The sequence below is a fragment of the Haliaeetus leucocephalus genome, unplaced genomic scaffold (assembly GCF_000737465.1).
Source record: "Haliaeetus leucocephalus isolate CR32 unplaced genomic scaffold, Haliaeetus_leucocephalus-4.0 Scaffold295, whole genome shotgun sequence".
In the NCBI taxonomy this organism is placed as follows: domain Eukaryota; kingdom Metazoa; phylum Chordata; class Aves; order Accipitriformes; family Accipitridae; genus Haliaeetus; species Haliaeetus leucocephalus.
The window spans coordinates 6,397,327-6,420,090 of NW_010972731.1; the positions used below are offsets into that span (position 1 = coordinate 6,397,327).

Consider the following 22,764-nt stretch of genomic DNA (forward strand, 5'->3'; position numbering starts at 1 on the left):
AATGACTCTGCTTACCATTCCTATTCTCTGCACATAACTTTAAATGAGACTTCACTGCAGATAAATGTCTATTTTTATTTCTACTACTAGGCAACCCATGAAGATTTTAAGTGTTCTGCTTTTTTTTAAGGGTAATGATCATTTTTATTTGGTAGGGTACAAGAGAAAGGGCTTATTGGGGAAGGAAAGATGGCTGAAGGCACCAAGTGTGTAAAAATGCAGTTTCTTTACAGCTAGCTGAAATATACCACTTTCACAATTCACAAATTGGAGTTTAAATTGTCACCACAAAGGCCAAGGTTTCTATTCTAGTCCTTTTTTTGTTTGCTTTAGGAATACTTTTGGTCTTTCTCTTCGTCTGCTTGAGACTGAAATGCATAAATCCAGACTGCTTTAACTTCTCAGTAACCAAATCTGAATCACTGCAGCGCCTAGCATGCAGAGAAAAGACAAACAAAACTGAAGTCTTCCGTTACATTTGCCAAATAAACCAATTAGCTGTACAGAACTAATTTTATACCGACGTGTACATTGAGTGGCCTTCACTAACAATCTTAGCATTATGATGCCAATGAGATGTAAGGCAACGAAAAAAACCCTGAGACCCCTCAGGCTTCAGGACCAGCGTCCATCTTGCCCTGACATTGGAAGACTCTGCCTGAACTCATGCTAAAACAGACCTTGACTACCAGATTAAAGCAGTGCTTCATTAAAAAACCTCAATTCTCAAAGAGCTGCTAGATTTGATACACGAAGCCTTTTTGTGGCCCTTTTGTGTAGGCTGCAGTAAAAATCAAAGCCTCTTTTCAAGGCATGCTTTCCTCGTGGGTTGGAACTTGGCTTCATGTAGCCAGTTGCAAACACTAGACAACTTTGAAGAGATCTTCAAAAAACCACACACCCAGAAAAAGCCATTTTTATTAGTCCATTAACATGTCATTAAAGTATCTACTTAGCCAGGAATCAAAATTCCGTCCTACCTAAGCAGAAACCAGTCACGAACAAGAGTCAGTCCTCGTAGTGCAAACAATACCAAGTTGACAGAACAGAAGAGTTTCATCTCCAGGATTCCTAAGAATTACTCAAACTGAAAAATCCTCCTGGGCACTGACCAACAGTAAGTCTTCATATACACACCAGCAAGGGCTGATTTAGCTCGCAGTAACATAAGTCATTAAAAACCAGCACAGGACTATTGGAAGAACAAGACTCATTAAATTCCCAGTTAACCGAGACCATGTGCAACACAAAACCAGTAAAGCAAGTTTAAGAATGAACTGACTGAGATGTAAAACTTGGAGAAACACTAAGACTTATGGAATAGGTTCAAGAACTTTGCAGGGATGAAAAAGGGAGATCAATAGGAAGCTGAATGAATGCTGATGTACAGAATCAGAGAAAGGCACACAAATCAGAGAGGTGGAAATAAGCATTATCCAATTATCCCTCATACTAACTGTTCTTTCTCTTCTTCCCCCTCTGCTCACCCATAACAAATGCCTGATATAAAGGCTACCTCCCAGATTAAATCTTTCATTAAATCCTAGCTATTACATCAGTTTTCTTATGACTCTGCTATGCCTTCCTCTAATCCAGGCCAAGAACCTTCTCATATTCTCTATATAGTCTCCTATTTCCTAGGTAGACATAAAACCCAAGCATCCCCGACTGCTTGAGTCTTACAGACATGCCCTCAGCCCAGCCTCAGCTCCAAAAGCAGAAGCTGCCCATGGGATTTATTTGCCCCATGGTACGTGGGGCAAATTCCAGCTACATTAAGTTCCTATTTCTCACTCAAATTGTACCTCCAGGGGCTTTTTTTTTTTTAAGTTTATTTTTTAGGGCAAACATTTCATAAACTTCTGCTTCACCACCTTCAGTTATTTATTCTTCTTGGCTCTGCAGTGACTGCAAAGCTGTAAAGAATACAGCCAGAGATGCTGGGGCAAGAGTGAGACCGTAACTGATGAAGACTCCTCTGTCATCAAGAAGATGCCCTTGAAGCACTGTCCTCCCTCACATCCTTGCACCTTTTCTTTGCAGACTGTCTCCCAACACGTTCAAAGCACAACCACTTTCTTTGACAACTGGAATTCAAGAGGTAAGTCAATTATTACTATTGCCATTTTACACTCTCAAAAACACCCTATCAATTACACAGTCTTACCAGAGAAATGTTAACAGAACATAAAGTCATTTATATTGACTGTATGGTTTTTAAAACTCAGTCCTCCACCCCCACCAACACATCTGCCAGAACCACAACCAAGTGGAATAATAATTTTGTAGAGAGAGAGGGATTTACCAAATTCAGTCAAGTTTTTCCTTTGTTAAAGTGTCCAAAAATGGTCTCCCAACTCTCTGAAAACAGAGTATACACTCAGGCTTCAGCTATAGTATCAGGTTCTCTATACGCTAGTAAGAAATAGAAATATCTGGAAAGAACTCAAAATTTCTGCTAAAACTACACAGAATAGTATCTTGTTCTCAGGGCAAATACAATCCCTCAGCTGACAGTGAAACAAAACAATTTCAATGACAAAATTCCTACTGGAAATACAAAATGGCATTTTACATTTACTCTACACTTCATTGTGCAAGTTATAGTTACTGGGGTCAACACAATTCTGGATTTCTTCCCTTACATCTCTTGTATCTCTAACGACGTGCACTTGCATTGAATAATTCATATTTTCAAGCAAGTCGTGTCTATCAAGATAGGCTTATCTGCACAGCTTGCACATACTTGTGTTCACATTTTGTGCTGTGCGACATCATCACCATAATAAAAACACACCACAAAACTATGTGGCTCAATTTTCTTAAATTACATTAAAACTAAGGAATAAATCTACACTGAAGTCTTAATACTCAGCTTTTATAGTTACCCAAGCACTGAAAAAGCATCTGGAAAAAAATTCCTAAAGCATGAAAAACATGTTCCTCCACCCACATGCACTCATAACTCAGATTCCAAACTGAATTTTACTAAGATTGCCAAAAATATTTTGCACTTTTAACACTTGGAGTTTTCAAAGCACCTTTTTCAAATCTCTACAAATGTCAACACCTAACAGGACCATATACTCAATCTAACATTGCTCACAACAGGTTCCAGGCAGAGCTGGGGATCAAACTCAAACCTAGCCCTTCTCCCATACTCCCAGTAAACAAAAGGCCCTTTCTAGAAATACTGTCCAATTGTTCAGACATATAGATTTGTTTCCCTGCAAAATGCTAGACAAACAATAGTGAATTACTAATCAAATATAGAAAAAAACCCCACCCAAACACTCTAGATATTACTTCGGCAGAAATTACACATAGTTGACACTCCTGTAACAGAGAATGAGAGCCCCTGTGCAGCACAGTCTACTGCTCAGTCAGCATTTAATTTAGGTGTGTTTCATATAACGTGTCTCTGATCTCCACTTTCATAAGTTACATGTATAAAGCGTTAAACACCTTATTTTCATTACCAAAAAGAAGCTTATAAGGACTCTCCTGTGCAGCTGATCATTTGCTTACTAATTCAGTACATAAAAGGCTTTTCCAATAAATATTAAGTTCACTATAAACCACAGAAATTTAGATTCCCCTTCTTCCCAGATATTCTCTATGGGGCTACCCACACCACTACTACAACTATATGTTTTATAACCAGTTTGTGAGACTCAAGTTACAAGTACATTTCTGTATTAACAGCAGCTTTTCTTCCCCCACAAAACATCATCCAATTAATGGACTTGGAGCTTTTACAAGACATTAATTTCCTAAGTCCGTGAGGAAAACCTGCACAACTGCTCTCTGCTGCTTTATAAAGGAGGAAAAAGTACAGGACGAGAGACCAAAACCAGAAGCAACACATTTGTGGATGCTTACCATATACCTAGAATTAGTAGAAAGCCCAAGCAATCAGACCAATTAAAACAGATCCAGCCTTGGGTCCTGTCCATGGAGCAAAACATTTTTGAAATTATAGGAACAGAACACACAGCTTTTGTACTTTCTAACCCAGTATTATCTCCAGCTCTCTTCATATACATATTGTCTTGCCTCAAAATAATCTGCTTGTTTTGCAGAAAGCAGAAAAAAAAGACTGACCTGCCACTGCAAACATGTAAAACCTGTGAAAGCAGAAACCTCAGTATTGAAAATCCTGGCAAAGGTTGACTAGATACAGCCAAGCAATTTTTCAATAGAAACACTGAATTTCTGTCAAACAGTAAAAAGTCTAAAACTTCCAAGCTAAAGCAAAGCAGATTTTTCAGTTGAATACCTAAAACATATGGTTTGTATCTCCAAAGAGTGGCTGGTATTTACATCCCTTCACATACAGGTAGTGTCAATATTTCAACAAAGCAATTTCAATGTTAAACACGATTGTAAAGGAGGAAAAACAAATGCAATTTAACACATCTCAATTTAAGAACTGAGATTTGTTTTTCCAGAACCAGTATTTCACTTCTTTGATATCTTACTGCAATTAAATAAGGTACAAAATCAACTTTATAGGAACAAAAGTTTCCAATGGGGACATTTTAATAAACAGTACAAAATTAATGTCTGGTTTTCATCAAGCTCTAAGTAGATTGCTTAAAAGCAAGAACATTGTTATTTAAAAAATGAATGGCGTTAAGTTATGTGTAAGTTGTAAACTATGTAAACTATTAGTTCATCCCATGAGGGCTTAAATGTATCAGTAGAAGAGTTTTAGTTAAACAACTCACATGGAACATTGCCTTAAAGCTAAATATACAGGTTTGGCTCTGGCCAAAGTAGGACTGCTCAACTCAGTGTTAAACTAAAGCTGCACTGTGAACCAAGAACAGGAAGCTGGCAAGAGAATTGCTTAGGTGACCTAGGACACTGCTGATCTTGAAATTAACTGCCAGCAAAATGGGGAAAAAAAATCTTTAAAAATATTGAAAATAAGAAACAACATGTTTTGCCAGAGTAATTTTTAGAAGTTGCAGTTAAATGTATAAAACACTGATGACCACCACGGTGGTCACAATATTCACGAATCCATGTTTTCGTTCATTCTGAAACATTCAAGTGAAGAATCTCCAATACAGAAATTCCACAAGAAAAAGAAATTTAGCCTATAGAATATTAGGTACATAAAAAGAACAAGCCTCAAGAAAAACAGTGCACTGGGTTTAAGTTGTTTTGGTAAAACTCAGACACATTTTGCATTTAATAACTGGACAATCTTATAACATGCAGTTGCTAGAAATGTACTGTAAAGAGTAGCACTTACCAAGCACCTCTTCTAGCATTACTGACAACTTCAGCAACTGCTGCCAGCACAAATTCCAACAGGTACTGGATGACTTTTCAAGAGGCACAGTAAACACCCCAAATTTTTTTGCAAGTAAATGAAAAGCATTCTTTCTTTCAAACAAGGCATCAGTACAGTATCATTGCTTTAAAACCACATACCTAAGGTTAACAAATTACTTACAAACTTTCCCTAATTTCTAGCGCATCTAGTTGTTTTCCATGCTTGTATTTTAACTGAGGTATGCCAAGTGCGTTTTGGCATGTTTGGATAGAAACACAAAAAGCCTCAAGTCTTGTCAGATAAAGCTTTTCAAAGCTATGGGCCTCACTGCCAAAGAAACTTTTTCATGCTCCCTCAGCTTTTGCCTTCTTTATTAGCAGATCTGTCGTTCGTTTTGCGGTAAGCATGATAACAAACAGATGAGATAGAGTAGTACTTTCTGAAGAGACTGAGAGCGAGCTCAGATTTAAAAAATCAGGGCGGTGAAAGTCAATATTCAGTGAAGAGTTAACGGTGTACAAAAGCCTACAGCAATGAGTTCATTTTGTTCTAGGCTACTTAGTGAATGGACAGCCAAAAATTGAACCAGCTGGAATTCATTCAGAAGTAGTTCTTTCTTCCCATAGCTCCCCAGGCTGTCATTATCAACCTGAGGATAACAAACATACAGATCTTCAAGATCGAGTTGGTGCTGGAAAGAAGTGGCATAGCCTAATAGCCCATAATAAATGAAGTTTTGATCCTAACTTGGGTCTTAGTACTGAGGTATAAATGCTTTTGGTCTCTTGTGGGGAAAAGCGTAGGAATTGCTCAAGCTAGATGGAATTAAAACATTCTACTGACTTCTCTTCTTGATGAATACCTTGTTACCAGCTCTTGTACATGTAGTATTTGGTGAACAGTTTTAACCTCCATTCTTTTGCTGGGTTTCAGCTGCTGTCAATACAGAACAGACAGTATAGATGACTAAAAGGGGAAGACCGCATTTGTTTTAAAAATACTCAGTCAAGTAAAGCTATCACCGCAAAAAAAAAAAGCCAGAGTTGTTCAAAATAGCACTTGGATACCTTGCTGTAGCAAATCTGTACTAAAGAGGAGGTGAGCAGTTTTATTTGTCGCACACAACTGACGCCATATGTTGAGAAAGCAGCAGGGGTTCACATAAAGGACAATCCAGTATTTTTTCCAAGTCCATTCAGCTGGGCTGAGCAGAGCTTGGTCATTGGTATGGGCACAGGACCCCACGATCGGCACGGAGGAGGATTGCCCTTGCAGCAGCTGCCGTCAGACCGGTGTTCTGCAGGAACACGAACCACAAGGCTGTTACAGCAACTCTGCGTACTGACATTGGGCAAAATACAGCCACACATCTATTTTTGTCTTCATTACCATTTCATATTCAAATTATATCCATCAGGTTCCAGACGATTCAAGAGGCACATGCAAAAAACTGGAAAAAAGACAGCTTAACTGTCCCGGTAAAATTTAAAAAATAATTCAGGCTGATTAAGTGCTTAGCTACGAAAAGGGAAAAATTTCCAATACAAAAACTAAAATAAAGGTGCAAAGTTTAAATTCAGGAAGAGGAAAGAAAACTTGTGTTCACCCAAATTAATTTCTTGGCAACACTTCTGATTTTGAGTAAAGTACATCAGCTCTTTTAGAATATTGTTTTTAATTCTTGGAAATTTTCAACTCTAAAATCTTCAGTAGTTTGTTTTGTGATTATTCAGGCAGTTATAATCCCTTTTAACATCCACCCAAGATGTTACAAATTGCTCTCTGCTTTCTTTATGTGTTTTTTTTTTCCTTCATTTTTTTCAGAGAGCTCTGCTTAAACCTTCCTTGTTTACAAACGAAAAAAAACACAGTAAGCCCCAAATGCACAACTGTATTTGTGAAGGGCACCGATGCTAAAAGGTGAGCGGCGATGCTGGATACCTGCCAGTCAATAAGCTCGTCTCGGCTTATTAGCCTGGGCCCCGCGCCAGCACTGCTGAGCTCGCAGGGGGTGCGTGTGACAGCGGTGGCACCAGTTAATGGGGAAGGAGGGGGGCTGTGCGTGGGTATGTGCGGGAATAAGGAAGCTGTGGCAGAGGGGAAAGGAGAACGGGACAGAAACCAGGCTTGTTCCAAAAAAAGACTGCAATTACAGAGATATTAATAACTTTTGGAAACCAAATTTTTATCATTCATTCACCTACTTTTGTTCTTTCTATTAACCCCAGTACAGAATCACTATTTTCTTCTATAGGACATTTGTGCACTGGTTGCAGAAAAAACATCCCTACGTAACAAACTTTGAGGAATTAGTACAAAAGCTTTTATGTAGAGGAAAAAAAAACCACCCTGATTTAATAACCAGTCCTATTTAAAAGCTACAATAAGAGAATGATGCATAAAAGACTTTTTTGCTGCTGCTGCTGTTATACAGCAAGTCTTGTCTACAAGGAGCACATACACACACTCTCTACAATCCACCTAATCACGTATTAGTCACACAAGTGGTAAATCCCTAAAAGCACTTTGGCTCGGGTCATGCAAATGCTGGATGAACCAAGTTACATCAGTTCTCATCTGATTTCCAAGCAATGAGATGCATGTGACTGCTGCTCTGCCCGAGGAAATGTGGGTCAATACGTGTGCATCCTACTGCTGAATTTGCACGCTCTCTAGGGACTTACAGCAGTGTGACTCAGGAGCACCGGGCTGTCTGCAGGCGCACGCTGCACATATATTAATATTATCGCTGCTCCTTGCCGGTGCGTTCACGCTACACCGCCAGTCATCTGTAACGGATCTTCAAGGAGTCCAGCACACATACAGCAAAATACTCGGCGTCTCTTACGGCCATGCTCCATCTAAAATGTTAAAATGATTTAGAAGGCTGACAGGCACATCGCATGACAGTAGCCATTGAAAGGAAACGTCTTCCTTCAGAAATAATTAATCACCCGTTGTGTTTGAGTATAAACATCCAGATCTAACAGGCATGTGTTTCTCTCAGCTGAGCAGCAGCGAGATGGACAATCAAAAACCGCTACTGCTTCAGAGCTGGCAGTCATGCTGCTTGCTTGCTCGGAGCGGTATTCCTCCCCGAGACACGGTCTAGCTGGATGTGGTTAACCAATAACCTCACGTCAGCACCCCCTTCCTCCAAACACGATTTCCAATTGGTATCAAAGTTTAGCAGATCCATGTTATATCAGTGTCATCGCTCTCTTACACAAGCAAAGCCATCCTCTGCACTTTAGGTATTTTAAACGAAATGTCTAATTCTTGTGTGACCTACGTGAAGGCACAAAACTGAGAGCTGAATAGCACCAAACAAGATTCATGAAAAGGAGCCTTTTATTCAGAATAAAGCTGTATCAGCCTATGTGTTACTCCCTTGTTCTAATTATATAGGACAGCATCTATTTAAACTGCCAAGTTAATGACTTCAAATTTGATCAATAGTCTCTGTTTATTCAGCCCAGTGCTACTGACAGTCACCAGGGATGAACGACAAAACAAACAGACTGGTCAGAGCCAATCTATGGTTGAGCAAGAAAAACCAATCCGCGACGGCAAATACCCTTCGATTTAGTCGGAAGGTGGGGAGGGAGGTCTGTTGCCTATGGACATTGACACAGTCCCTTTCCTTCATGCCCATAAAACATTTATCCACATTATTCTGCTAACAACCAACTCATGAGTTGAGTGAGCTCAAGCAGAACTAACATCATGGATACAGAGTGACTCCAACCCTTATCCTGTACCATCTAGCTATGTTAAATATTTCCATTTGCTTTCAGATTAAGTGTAGTAGAACATGACAAGAACAGGAGGACGTCACTAAGCCTTTGGATCGTAAGCAGTGACTTCCCTCATTGTCACCGAATCCGCTGAGGAAGGAAATTTCCTTTGGAGCAGCTTCAAGAAAGGCTGGAACCATCTTCTTGAAAGCAGGATGAAAAACGTCCTTGAGTAAATCTCCAGCCAAAAGATGCTAAGAATGTTTTAGTTATAGACTGGCTTCAGAGAGCAAAATAAAAATAGAGTTTAGAATGAAAACAGATAACATACAGCATGCGTGTAGCATTCTAAGATTTTTTTTTTTAATTAAAAAAATAAACACTTTCATTGCAAAGTCAGTTTCTCAGCAGTAGCTTAACAGCAACATATGTGGACCTCCCCCACACCCCTGGCAGTTTTTTTTAAGAACAACTTGCAAACTACTCAATAAAGGAAACCCCCTTTCTAATCCCAAGTGAATCTGCAGTCACAAAGGCTGGGATCTTGATGAAAATGTTTCAGTGCATTATTCTGACCAGGATGTTTGGTTACAATTTTCTCAACATTATACATTCATCACTTTGCCTGCAACAGCAACTGTTTGCTGTTTTCCTTGTACAAAATGTCAGTGTCCATTACATCAATAAATTATAATCCCACTACTGCTCTGAGATACCTCGGATCAAAGGTACTATATAAATAAACTGGAACTGGAACGAAAAGATACCATGCCTCTTCCTATACAACCTTAATGTATGTGTTTCATGTTCAGACATAAGATTTTATGCAAGTGACACCACTTGGCTGCAGGATCCGGCAACAAAAAATATGAAGGAAGATCTCTTAAACAAAAAGTTCTTTATCAAACTACTATATTAACACATCCAAAGTCCAAAATTTAATATCTAAAAAAAACAATACATGAGGACAGCTGGTTCAGTCAAAGCCTAAGACATTTGCTTTCCATTTTAAATTGATTAAATAGATTCAATACATTACATTTCGCACGGATGGTTAACAGTGCTAATATTGCAGATAAAATGAAATGCTGTATGAAGAAAATTCTCACTAGGGCTAGGTCTCGCTGGATACATTACTTGTTCTCACAGTAATTTAGTATAACGGAGGCCTAACAGTTTCACTGAACAGGATTACAAAAAACATCTCTTCACAGTTCATGACACAGAAGCTCCCAGAAATATCTATTTCTTCACTACCTTCTCAACACAGGGAATGCACTTGAAAACAGGCTAACACTTGCTTTGTGGGAACCATAAAATAATATATTTGTTTGGTTTGTTTTTTTTAAGAAGGTGATTCCTATTTATCAAATAGTTGAGATATTAAAAGCAAGCCTTTTACTTGCATTCATATCACTAACAGGACTCGCACACCTAGGAATCTGATATTCTCCAAATACTGAATGACAAATGACTAGACAGAACCGAAAGAGAGCAAAATTTAATAAACAATTTTCATAAGAGAAAAACCTTTAAACACCATTTCACTCCTTACTAAAATAAGCTATGTGGCACTAATTTGAAGTGATAGTGCTGTTCTTTTAATTAAAAAATGCCAGTAGGAGGTTGATGCATTGGCTGATGCTGTAAGCGACGTGCTCACAGGACACAGATGAATCTTTGTGTAAGGAATTAACACACAATTTCATCTGGATTAAAAAGCAAAACAAACCCCCTAAGTCAAAACAAACATACAGGGAGTGTTATTACAGGTGCTTGATAAAGTCATCTGGATGTTTCTCTTGAAGAATGTTGATAAGTTCTGGGGGAAAATAAACCCCCAAACCACTCTCGGTCTAGTTGTGCAATTAGGAGTTTAATTCATGAAGCCTGATTTACCTATAGGTGTGTGGTGGACTTAATACATGTATATCCTTCCCCTTCGTACCTCAGAGCTCCTCTCCCACTCTCCCAGGTTGCTCCTTCCACATCTCCAGTCCACACGGCTGGGGCTGGGCACCCCTCTTTGCCCCCTCCAGCAGCTCCAGCGGACCACAGGAGGGGGGATTTGTTCTACCAAGCTACTCATCTTCAGGAGTCTTGGAGACCCGGTATGCTTAACATCTCTGCCCTTATCAAGTTTGACTGAAACCAGATGAAAAGCCAAACATAAGTTAGAGGAGAACGAGAAGTGCGATCCCTTTTTCATCCTGGTAATTTTTCAGTCTGGAAAGAAGATTAAGCTTGTCCCATAAGTTTATCCATCAGCCTGATGGTCAACTAAGGCAGCACCATCTCCCAAATTCTGTAGACAGCTTCCGTGTACCAGGTTTTACTGCTGATTTGTGAAACCACCGAAAGCCTAGAAAACTGATTAATATCAGCTTTCCAGCCTAGAAGAAATCCCCGCAAAAATATTTGCTGGATCGTTTTCCCCTTGGTCTTGCAACATCTTAATTCCACCACCCCAGAAGAGGCTGGCAGCCATGACCAGGACCTCCTGCACGAGTCTTTGGTTGCTGCTATCATAAAAAAAGAGCTCTACATAGGCATCTGGAAGCATGACCGTCCATAAAACTGGCAGCTGCTCCACTTAATACAGCCTCCCTAGTGAAGAAACATCACAGAAACAAGCAGGACATTTTGTCTTTACTTGGTATACAGACTATCAAAGAGAAGTCAATTTATCCAAAGGTTTCTAGTATATTTACTCACCACTCCTACAATGACTATTTCAATCACGTTTACACTACCAGCATCATCTCAAACATCACAGATTAATCTGCTTCCTTCTGGTGTTTCAAAGTCTGTTTTCTCTCTGCACACTTGTAGGATTTACATCCTAAGGCAATGGTAAAAAAAACCCTGGTACTACTTTCCAACCGGGCTTTGTTTTCTTTCCCCTCCCTACCCCTTCTATCAAAAATAGTTCTCATCTATGCTCTAGTTCAATTTGAAAGTAGCATATGCAGACTTGATAAGCATCCTGCGAAGGAAATGCCTTGAATTGCAGACTACTTACAACACATTTTCCCATGCAACTTTTTATAAATCCCATTTGATGGCTGGTTTGCTAATTTCTATTGAAGTTTATCAAAACACTATTTGTAGACTAGTCAAATTACTTCTGTGATTAAACTAAAAAAAAAAACCCAACCCCCCAAAACCCCCTAAAAACCTGCCACCACTGTGACTGCAAGTCCAAGCCAAGCTGCTGGATTAATACTGAAGTATTATCTATCCTGTTACCAGACAGACCTTTAACGCTGAGAAGGTATTTAATTCTAAACTAAATAGCACAACACAGAAAAGCGCCCATTTACATGTTTCGTTTGCCTAAGTCTCCTAGACCATGTAAAAGCACCACTAATAAGAGCTGGTGACAGCGCAATTATTGGAACTGATTACATTACCCTAAGCAGATCTAGGGGTTGCACACTGGTGTCAGGCTGGCCAACTGACTCTCATACCTGTGCTCATTTATCGTGCTGTAGCAGATACATCTAATTAATAAGTCTTGAAAAAAGTCTATTAACATTCAATTCCCTAAAAATCTTGGAAAGAAGGACGAAAAGATGTAGATGCTTCTATTATGGCACATTAGCTGTACATGTAGCATACCATATTTTAGTTCATTATTGCACAATATGCAGAAGTCAGTCCTACAAAAAGCCAGACATTTATTCCTATAGCCTATTTACAGTAGTAAATTTAATGTTGGATTATTTAATGAATTATAGCACATCTAGGAAAAGGTGCAGGGGCAGAGATTTAAACCCGAGTGTGGTTACATCACACAACTTGGTTACATCACACAACTACCAAGATGAACAGTCATTAAAGCGTAAAAGCTCACAATTTGGACCCCTTCTCCAACTCCAGTACATTCACAGGCTGATGGACCAGTGTTTCAAACAGTTGTGCCACTCGCTGGCACCTACTAGCTCCATAACTTTACTTATGCCTTTTAACCTTATCTCACCTTATTTCAGCACTCATCTGTGAAAGGGGGACCTCAACACAAGTATTTTCACTCTGGTTTAAAAACAGTTTCAGGAGGGGGTTAAATGCATCAGCAGATCACAGCATAAAAATGCTTCAAGTAAGAAATAGCTGGGAGATGAGAAATTACGTATGCAGAAATACTCTGCAAATTCCAAAAGCAAATTCCCAACACTTCAGGTATTTTGTTTTTCCACCAAGCCATTTCTGTTCTCTCTGATCTGCTATTTAGTAGGGTGTTTACAGACACATGAAATACAAACAGGCCCATCGTAGTACTTAGCATGACGGCTACCTGCTGCTTGGAATTTCTACTATATATGACACTGAAGTAAATGTCATTTCAAGAGCCCAGAAAATTCATCCAACTTTTCTTTCAAAGGCTGACATCAGACCTTTAGCTTACATTTACCTATTTGATTCCAAACCCAAAGTTTACCAAATCTAACAGATCCTCTTCCCATTAATGCTAAAGAAGCTTTTTTCAACAATGGGGTATCTGCTAATTAGACTTCTACTTGTAGAATATGACACCTCTGCATTTTAATTCTGAGTTTAAACTGAAGTTCCCACACGCTTAGAAAAACATCTGCACATGCAAAAAAACCCCAACCAAACAAACCCAAACTTATCAGCTGCAAGGATAAAAAACAAGGCTTCCCCTGGAAGTATATCAATCACTGCACGTCTGAATCAAATTGAAATTCCTTGCTTTTCTAAATTCTGCACTTGTGTAGTCAAAAAACGATGTTAAAGCAACAGCACATTCCATACACTCAGTTAATTTTCATATGCAGTCTGGACTACTTTTTTTTTCTTTTGCTCTTCAGGAAAATGGAGCACATGCATTTCAAAAGATGTTTACTTTTCAATAAACTTTTCAGGTCATACACCCTATGTACTAGAAGATGTAAAAACACTGACCACAGGGACTGAATTTTCTGCTGTAATGTCTGGTTTGCTTTGGGGATGCAATACAGACCACATTCGGGGTGTGAGGAAGAAAAGTCAGGACCATGAAAAAAGAGAGTTCAGACTGATGTTAGTAGTTGCCTTGAATTCAAAATAAATAAAAAGGCAACTATCTTCAATGGGTTTTTAACTTTTATTTTAAAGGAGAAAAGTACAAAGGAGAGCTTTTCATATACTATCCTGGAAACTAGGGAGATTAATTAGAAGAATAGACTTTTACACATGCAAATTTAATTTGCCATTTTGTGAAGTAAACAAGAGATGGAAACTTCAAATTGATAAGAACATATGCATTTTATTTTAGTCAAACCATCAGAGGAAACAGGCTGATTTTTATGAAAGACAAAAATGCAAACATATGAAAAGGTCAGAGAAAACGCTATTTCTCCTAATTCACTCATATAAAAATGCCATTTTACTCCCAATAATAAAATGTATCTAGAAAGACCTCATCAATCTGAGGAAAAAAGATTGCATCCTATTGAAAATATTTCTTTACCTACTACTTGTTGTAGAAGCAAAAACTGTAAAAGCAAAAACTATTGCAAGAGAAAGATAATACCAGGTTATCTACGAAAGAGAGAGAAACAAATTTTATTTTCTTCAGCGGAGCTTCTTCACAATCAGTTGGGAAAGAAACATCTACGATTCAAAAGAACCAACCATGGCTAAAACTGCACATTAGTGAGGACATTCAGGGACACATAATATTCCTGGAGAGTTCTAGTGGTCAATAATACTCGAAGTTAATAGCATGGTTTAACATCGCCCTTTATTCCTAAATGGGCTGCTGTATATTCTTACAAGAGCATCAGGAACCAAAGTGTAAAACACAAAGCTATTACAAACACCTAATTCCACAGGATTTTCCATCATTTCTTATGGTCATAACAGCACGATTTAGGATTATGAGCTTAACCCATTTGAACTGCTTCATCACACAACAGCCAACGTAAAGGGCTGGTGCTCACCAGGACGCAATGGTGGAGTCGATCCTCTGCCCATGACAATTCCCTCCAGCTGTGGCGGAGGTGAGCACAGCTGGAAGGCGGAGCAGCCTGCAGCACCACGCAGTCACTGGGGGGATTGTGCATTATTTTTGCATTACCCCCACACAATAATGGATTGTTGTACCCACAAACAGATGAACAAACCTTCCATTTAAATACTTTCTGTTAAATTGTATTAGTATGCGTAATAGTGTCCCTATCCTCAAAAAAACCCAGGCAAGAGGATTTTTCATGGGGGAGGGGAAGAAGAGTAAACGAGTAAACCATGCTCTGCCAGCTTTATCTATCTATGCTGTGAATTGGGTAGCCTTGGGGATTTTTGCCTGCTGTGCTTAGTGTCCTTGACAACAAGCCAGTTTGAATTTTGGCCTTTAACTTGACAAAAATGACTTACTGAAGAGGAAGGCATCAAGCTATTACAGCCCTGTGGAGAGATTCTTTCTAAAACAGCATGCATGCTTATTCTGCCAATTCAACTAAAGTATCGTCAAATTTATCATCCAGCTCCTATACCCCCAAATATTCCCAATGTATTGCCAGTTCATAAGAGAATATTTGAAAGAAAAACTGTCAACATTTTTTGCTATGTCCTCCCATTGCATTTTAAGACTTTCACAAAGAAAGATGGAGATGGAAAACAGAAAAATATCCCCTGGGAACCTCTCTCAGAAATTACTGAATTTCCCTTCAAAGACATGTGAAACAAAGTTTAAAAACATGTAGCATCTTAACCTGTGACGGACCTACTGACTCTCCTGTAGCAAACATATGTGCCGGTTTCTTCCTATATTACCTTAATACTTCAATAAATATTTTGTAAATTGATATATACTAATAAACACGCTCTAGCAAAGCTTGCTTCATGGTTTAAGAAATCACTACTCTCGCTTCTGTTTTTCTCTCCCCAAATCAACTCCCAACAGAAGGCAACACATGCACATACCTCAGCTTTTCAAAGTCCAGCATCTTAGTTTAAATTCTTGAGCTAGACTTACACTGGGAAGCTGAATTTGTACTGAAGCAGCTGAAGTATGAGCACAGGTTTTCTTCCACCAGTTTCCTCATGGTGGGTGACAAATTTTTGGCAATGGGGGTCAGCAGACTAGCAAGGAAATAACATCTTGAGTTACTGCAGCAGTATCTGCAGGAACGCATTTGTAAGCACCCAAAACATCACAATTTGAGACCAGTGCAGCTTCCTCTGCATAGCCATAGCACGAGTGCTCAATGTCAACTACCCACATGCTTAACTTCAAGCTTTCCAACGTACATGCTAAAGAAGGTGAGATGGTATCAAGGTAAAGAAAGCTGGAAGTCGATCAACTGTAGTGCTGTCCTCACCGTCAAAAGAGGAGGCATCCTGGCATTGGCAAGAGCATCGAGGACCATACGTGAAACCTCGACACAGACGTACCCTAAAAACTAAACAGATCCACAACAGGAGGAACAACGTGGTGGTTGTCAACAAGTATCTCGAGACTCAAGATCTCACCAACTCCTTTCTCCTCCTGCAACTGCTGCTATAGGAAAGAACAAACCATTTTCAGAAACAGCTTGTTTCACTCTGGGAGAATAAATTAGCATCAGTTTTCATGAAAAATGTCAAAGCGCTAATACAGGTAAAAGCTTTCAATGATATTCCAGAATTTGGTCCTTTTCACAGTAATATTTTGACCATTTCCAGAGGAATCATAATGGAAAAACATAACAAAAGAGATTCAATTCCTAATTTAGGGAAAAAGATTGGCAGATCTTTTTTTTTAACATTCTCTTCACTCAAGTCTTAAATGAGTTGCTCTGCTGTGTACATACCTAAACTTCACAAGTATACTACACCAACCAATTTAACCGTGTCTTTTCCAAACCACTCTGCCTTATTGCGCTACCTGTACCAACATGGCCCAGACCAACAAGGCAGCCAAGTGAGTAGTTAAGTCTAGAACCATAAATAGCAGCAAGTAATGTAACCAGATTAATCCAACTTTAAGCACATCCACTGGACTTGCTTCAAGTTGGGCAGCAATCCAGGTAAACCTCCAAAACACACACACGGATGGTATTTCCGTACAGTACTTCTTCATTCTGTGACCCACCAAGCACACCTCCAGCCAGCTACAGAAACAACCAAGGGGTCTTGTTTGTCTGTATTTACAGTGACAGTTTTAGCAGTCTCTGAGTTGCTGTCAGTAAGAGGTCAGCCACCCAGCACATATAACATGGTGGTATAAAATCAACTTCCTCGCTGAGAAACTGGAAACACTGCTCATGTTACCCAGAATTGATGCTTAATTTTGCAACGCAAAGAGAAAGTATGATGCTACAAAATTTTAGAAATGTGATAAAGCCGTTTAAGGAAATAGATGAGAAAACTGTTCTTAGACTGGTGGGTAGTATGGAATAAAGAAGAAGAAATCATTAAGTAACTGCACAACCACATCCCAAATTGCATTTCTTTATATGAAGACATTCAATTTGAGAAAAGAAAGTTTCAAGTTAGGAATAAAGTAGTTATTGTTTCTACTTTCCCTGCCTGAGGGGGATATTCAAACAAACTCCTTTTGGAGATTTAATTTACTTCCACTAGGACAATAGTGCTGGCACAGCTTTGACTTACTGGGAGAAACAAAAAAGGAGACTCGCTACCCATAGCCTGCCCAGAGGAAAAGATTGCTCTTTGGATTCCCACTCCAGCAGCCCAAAGATGCCAGCTGGCTGCCTGCAAAGGCTGCGTTCTCCACTTCCCCCCCATGAAAGCAAGATTTTTTTTGTTGTTGTTGTTAAAGTCCCCATAGTTATATGCCCCAAGCCTCTTTGCCATCCCTATCCAAGGGGCTCCGAACAGCCACAAATCTACCTTCATGAAAATGCTACTACTTCATAACACAAATGAGGAAGAGAGGCAGAGAGAGATTAAGCGCCTTGCTCAGCATCGCACAGGAAATCTGCGGCAAAGCTCAGCGTCGAGTTCCAGCCCAGCGCTCGAACCACAACCAGGCAACCCGCTCCCAGAAGACGTGGAGTAGAGAAAATCCTTACGAGAAGAAAATAACGAGACATAAGATTTCGACATACTCCCAGATTACTGTGCAAAATAAATTTGGAGCTACTAAACTGCCACTTCCCACTGTGTTCCCCCCATTGCACAAAACTGGCTCAATGTTAAATTCCAAATGCCACGGCGGGCTGGGCTGAGCGGCCAGCCGTTTCTGCCTTCTTGCACCAGCGCTCTTAGCCTGCAACCTGTAGTCTTTCTAATGTATGACCATAAACCTACAGACAGCCTATGAAGTATTTACGATGTCTGTCTGATATAGAGATCCTTACACTGATATTCATTGTTTCTGAACACTGGACATAAAACTGCCCAGGTCACCAATATTAGTGTTGCTATTGATCAGTCAGTTAACTTTCATGACTAATGTATTGATCAACACAGCAAAGGGAAGCAAAACACAGACGTTTGTGACACATTTTAACCTGTGCCTTTGTAACAATCCTATGCGAACACTGCTCTTAAGGTAATGTAGTATTTTGTTTTCTACTTGAAGGCGCTGTCTTCTTTTATGTATTCCTTAAATTACAAATGCATATCTGCAAAAAGACCCGAAGCCACCCATTTACCAGCTACTAAGTGGTCAGGTTTTGTAGATGGGACTTCCCTAAACTGTGCTGACTACAGTGAACTGAAAGTGGTGTTCAGGATACTTGTCTGCATCACCTCTTTCCCTTTCTTTGCCACTGCTAAGCACTACCACCTTTCCTACAGGAATCAAATTTGTTACCTACAAATCCCCTCTGAATCTTTCCCTCACCTCACAGAAACCGCCTGCTTCCTCATCATCTTCCTCACTCCTCCCCAATGCTTCCAACACTGCACTTTCCTCCCCCTCACACCTGGGAGGACTCTCACCTATACCCTCCCTCCAAAACTGCAACAACAACCACCAGCAGCCCAGCATCTTCCCAGGCCACATCTGCCAAAGAGAAAAACATTTTTATACTCTTGAGTACTCTGAACCTCGCTAAGTGAGATGCTTGGAGAAGATTATTTGTATTCTCCTGTTATACCAACTCCTGCTTTTCTGTTAAAGAAACTGGTTTTGCCATCAGCCCTCAACACAGCCATCTGACCTTATACATGAGATTGTTCCCCCTTCCTGCTCCATCTATGAAGTGATCCATAAAGTTTAAACTAATGCGTTTTCCTTCCCAATCTTTTCTCAGTTCCACAATGGTACCAGAAGCCAGCCAGCTTTTAACACCTCAGCTGAGACACTGCTGAAAAAGCCAGTACCGATGAAGCCAGAACACAACTTGCAGCTTTTTTTGGTAGAAAAGTTACATGTTTAGTCCACTTCTTCACAGCCTTTCCAATTCCATCTGCAACCTTCGCCTGCAAGCTACCTGGAATAGGAACGTCTCCGATACCCAGCACAGTGAGACTGCAGTTTTCACGAGTACTTCTGGGTGATATAACAGTATGAGCAAGACGCGTGTAAGCCTTGGAGATGATGAACCCTTTGGAACTTCCCCAGGGAGCAGCAACTGCAGCAGCAAACAAAGGTTTCAGAGAAGTACATCAATAAAAAAAGGGACACGTGCTCTGCAAAGGTCCCCTGGCCTGTGGATTGTGTTCCTCCCTGACCCAGCAGATCCCGAGCGGACTTTTCGAGCACCTGTACTCATGATATCACTTTATTATTTCCATCCCTGTTTTGACAATTCCGCCACTGTTGCACTACCCCGATGATGGTACGGATACAAAGAGTCTGTGTTAGACTTAACAATAGGTTTTACCTTACTTTGCCTAGAACTGCTCCAACCGGCAAGAGACAAGGCCATGAATATCTCTGGCTCCTACATCACCAGCAGTGGTGAAAGCGCCAATGGAAATAAGAGGAACAGGCTTTTGGAGAAACTGAGATACGACGAGAGATTAGCATGTTTGAGATCCATCGGACACAAAGTCATTTTAACCCACCATCCAACTTACTTGCTGATATTGGGCTTTTTAATGTATTTCTAAACAGGATGCGTTATTTCCCTTTTTAGTTCATTACGATTTGTATCAGAATAGGACCGACACCATTCTGTATAAGCTGGAAGATCATTTCTGATAATCATCACAGGATGCAGAACTTTTAGATATATTCGCGTAAATCAAATAATCCCAACACGCTGCTAATACAAATACCTTTCCAACATACAAGAAAAAAATTATGTCTTTAAGCATGAAAGATTCTACCACCGTTTGCTTCCCATTTACAAAGTAACGCTCACAGGCATCTTCAGACTAAGTGGTATTTACACAGCTATTTTCAGTAGTGCAAAATGTAAATGCTTTCTAATCATAGAAAACACAATGCAGGTAGTAAATCATAACAGAAGAGGTCCTCTGTCTTGATTTAAATCTGCTCAAATCTCTCAATAGCAAAACAGATGAGGAAACAAAAGCCACGCTAGCTACAGCTATTTGAAACAGGTAAGTCAGCACACTAGTCTCCAGTGAAGCCAGGAATACAGCATTGCCTAACGATTCTAAAGCTAAACCTCTCCCAAAGCAATTTATTTTTTGATGAAATACAGCAATTTTTGTCACACCACCCAGGTTTCCTGCTTGTAAAAACAGAAGATGTGTTTGAGCAAGCAGGAGATTTCTTCAATATAGTTAAAAAAGAAGAGGGGGAAAAAAAAAAATCCATGAAGTTGCTCAATAAACTGAAACTTCAGTCTCTTCCAGAAAATGTTCTCAGCTAGGAGAGAAGACAGTGCATGCTAAAAGTAAAAAAGCATTTTGATGCAGCGTTCATCCTTTAAAATTAAAACTAACAGCTTCTCTCTGTTATTTAAATTATATCCTCCAGCTCAGAATAAGGGCTATGACCATGGCGTAAGTTACTTAACTCACAACATTTTTATTGACTGACTTGCATAAAAATAAGCCACATTAATGACTGAGTTGACATTTAGTATACATCACCACAAAACTAATTTCAGATCAAACATCATCCATACAACCCAAAAATATTTTCAGCCTTCTCACGTCCAAGAAAAGGATTTTCAGATTTACATTATCCTCACAAACTTTGGTCCTCTAAAGCACAAGCAGTGCAGAATCAAAAACAGGATTAAAAGAAAACCAGGATTTTTTTTGAAGAGCTGATTCTGATTGATTGCGTTGTATGCCAGAAGCAAGTTAACCTGTAACTGAAGTTTAACTAGGGCCGTTTTCTCATTATTTGACAATGTTTTATGCACCCACAGAAACAGCTCTATATAGATCAATGCCAGTGACTTGGAGTAGCACCGTGGCTCCTTCAGCCCCAGAGACGTTCAAGCATCCACCTGTTGCCTTTGAAAGGCTGGACTGGACCTTATTTATTAATAATTCACACAGCAGTCTCAAGAAGCAGAAACTGTGTCTCTTCCCATTAAAGAAACAGTCTCAGCATCGACTGGAGCAGCTTCCAGAAGACTTAAGCCAGATCTTTGAGGGTGCAGCATAAGTTGGCTTATCCATATGTACACCCTCGCAGAGGCCTCGTAAGAAGGCACAACGCGCACCGCTTCTGGTGTCACCTCTCACTCGGGGAAGGAACTTCAAAAGTTGAATGCACGATTTGCCAGGCAAGACCAAGTTGCAAGGAAGGAGGAAAAAAAACCCAACCCCCCGAACACTAAAAAAGCAACTGAATGCGCGTTTTGTCATTAGCAACTGAGTCCTCCGTGGTACACGGGAGGCTGGGGGGGTTTATTAACTAAAGCGAAGCAAGGCAAATTATGAAAGGCTTTGCTGAAAGCCAGTCTGTGGGAGAGGTGGCCCTGGAAACCCTCCTGGGGAAGGGTGCTGAGGAGACCCCAGGAAGGGGCAGGGTGGCCTGGCTTGCTGGAATGGGGTGGGTGGGGGTTTACACAGGGACACCCCCCCCCCCCCAAAGTGGAAGGTGCAGAAAAGACTGCAGGAAGCAGCGAGGTGATCTGGCTTGCTGGAAGGGGGGGACACAAGGATCACCCCCCCACGGGGAAGGTGCAAGAGAGACCCCAGGAAGGGGCATGGTGCTGGGGGGGGGTGTGGATGTGTGTGTATCACAGGGACCCCCCTTCCCCCATGGGGGAAGGTGCAGAAGAGACCCCAGAAGGGACAGGGTGCCCTGGCCTGCTGGAAGGAGAGGGGGAGACAGGGACACCCCCTCCTCAAAAAGCCCCCCCCCCCCCAAATTTCTGTCCGCCCAAGAGGGCCAAAGCAGCAGGTGGAGTCCACACTTGGGGGGGGGGGCTGGAAAAAAATATAAATAAATAAGAATTAAGAAAGGCTCCGCCGGGCCACGGAGGTGGAAGCGGGACTGAAAAAAACCCACAAAACGGGCGGATAAAAGTTAAGTAACGATCGGAGGTCGGTCGCGGCCTCCCCCCCCCGCCTTGGGCCCGGTCCCCCCTCCCCTCACGCCGTCAGGCCGGGGAGGGGGCGGCAGCCCCCTCCCCGGCCCGGGGGGGGGGGGGGGGGGGAGCCCGGGGCCCGGGGGGGGGGGGGGGGGGGGCCCACGGATACACCCAACGTCGCCGCCGCCCCGTTACCTGTGAGGCGGATCTTGATGCTGGAACCGTTCCGGCGTGTACCGGGATTCGACATCGCGCCGGGAAACGGCGGCAACGCCGAGATCAACCGGCAGCCCTAAGCACCGACCTCCCCATGCGGACCAGCCCGTTCGTTTCGATGCCGTTAATCTCCGGCCTCCCCCGTTCCGCCGCTCGCCTC

The 22,764-nt window shown here is 40.9% G+C and overlaps 1 protein-coding gene across 4 annotated transcripts in view; it reads right to left on the reverse strand.

The window, feature by feature from the left end:
• Positions 1-22,764, reverse strand: part of SMURF1 (SMAD specific E3 ubiquitin protein ligase 1) — a 47,563-nt gene that overhangs the window by 24,745 nt on the left and 54 nt on the right. For all 4 annotated transcript variants that reach the window (XM_010570333.1, XM_010570332.1, XM_010570331.1 and 1 more), the window contains exon 1: positions 22,584-22,764. This exon is cut by the window's right edge and continues 54 nt beyond it. In XM_010570333.1, the coding sequence (XP_010568635.1) occupies positions 22,584-22,638 (55 nt within the window). In that variant the 5' untranslated portion in view covers positions 22,639-22,764. The remainder of the gene's footprint in view (positions 1-22,583) is intronic.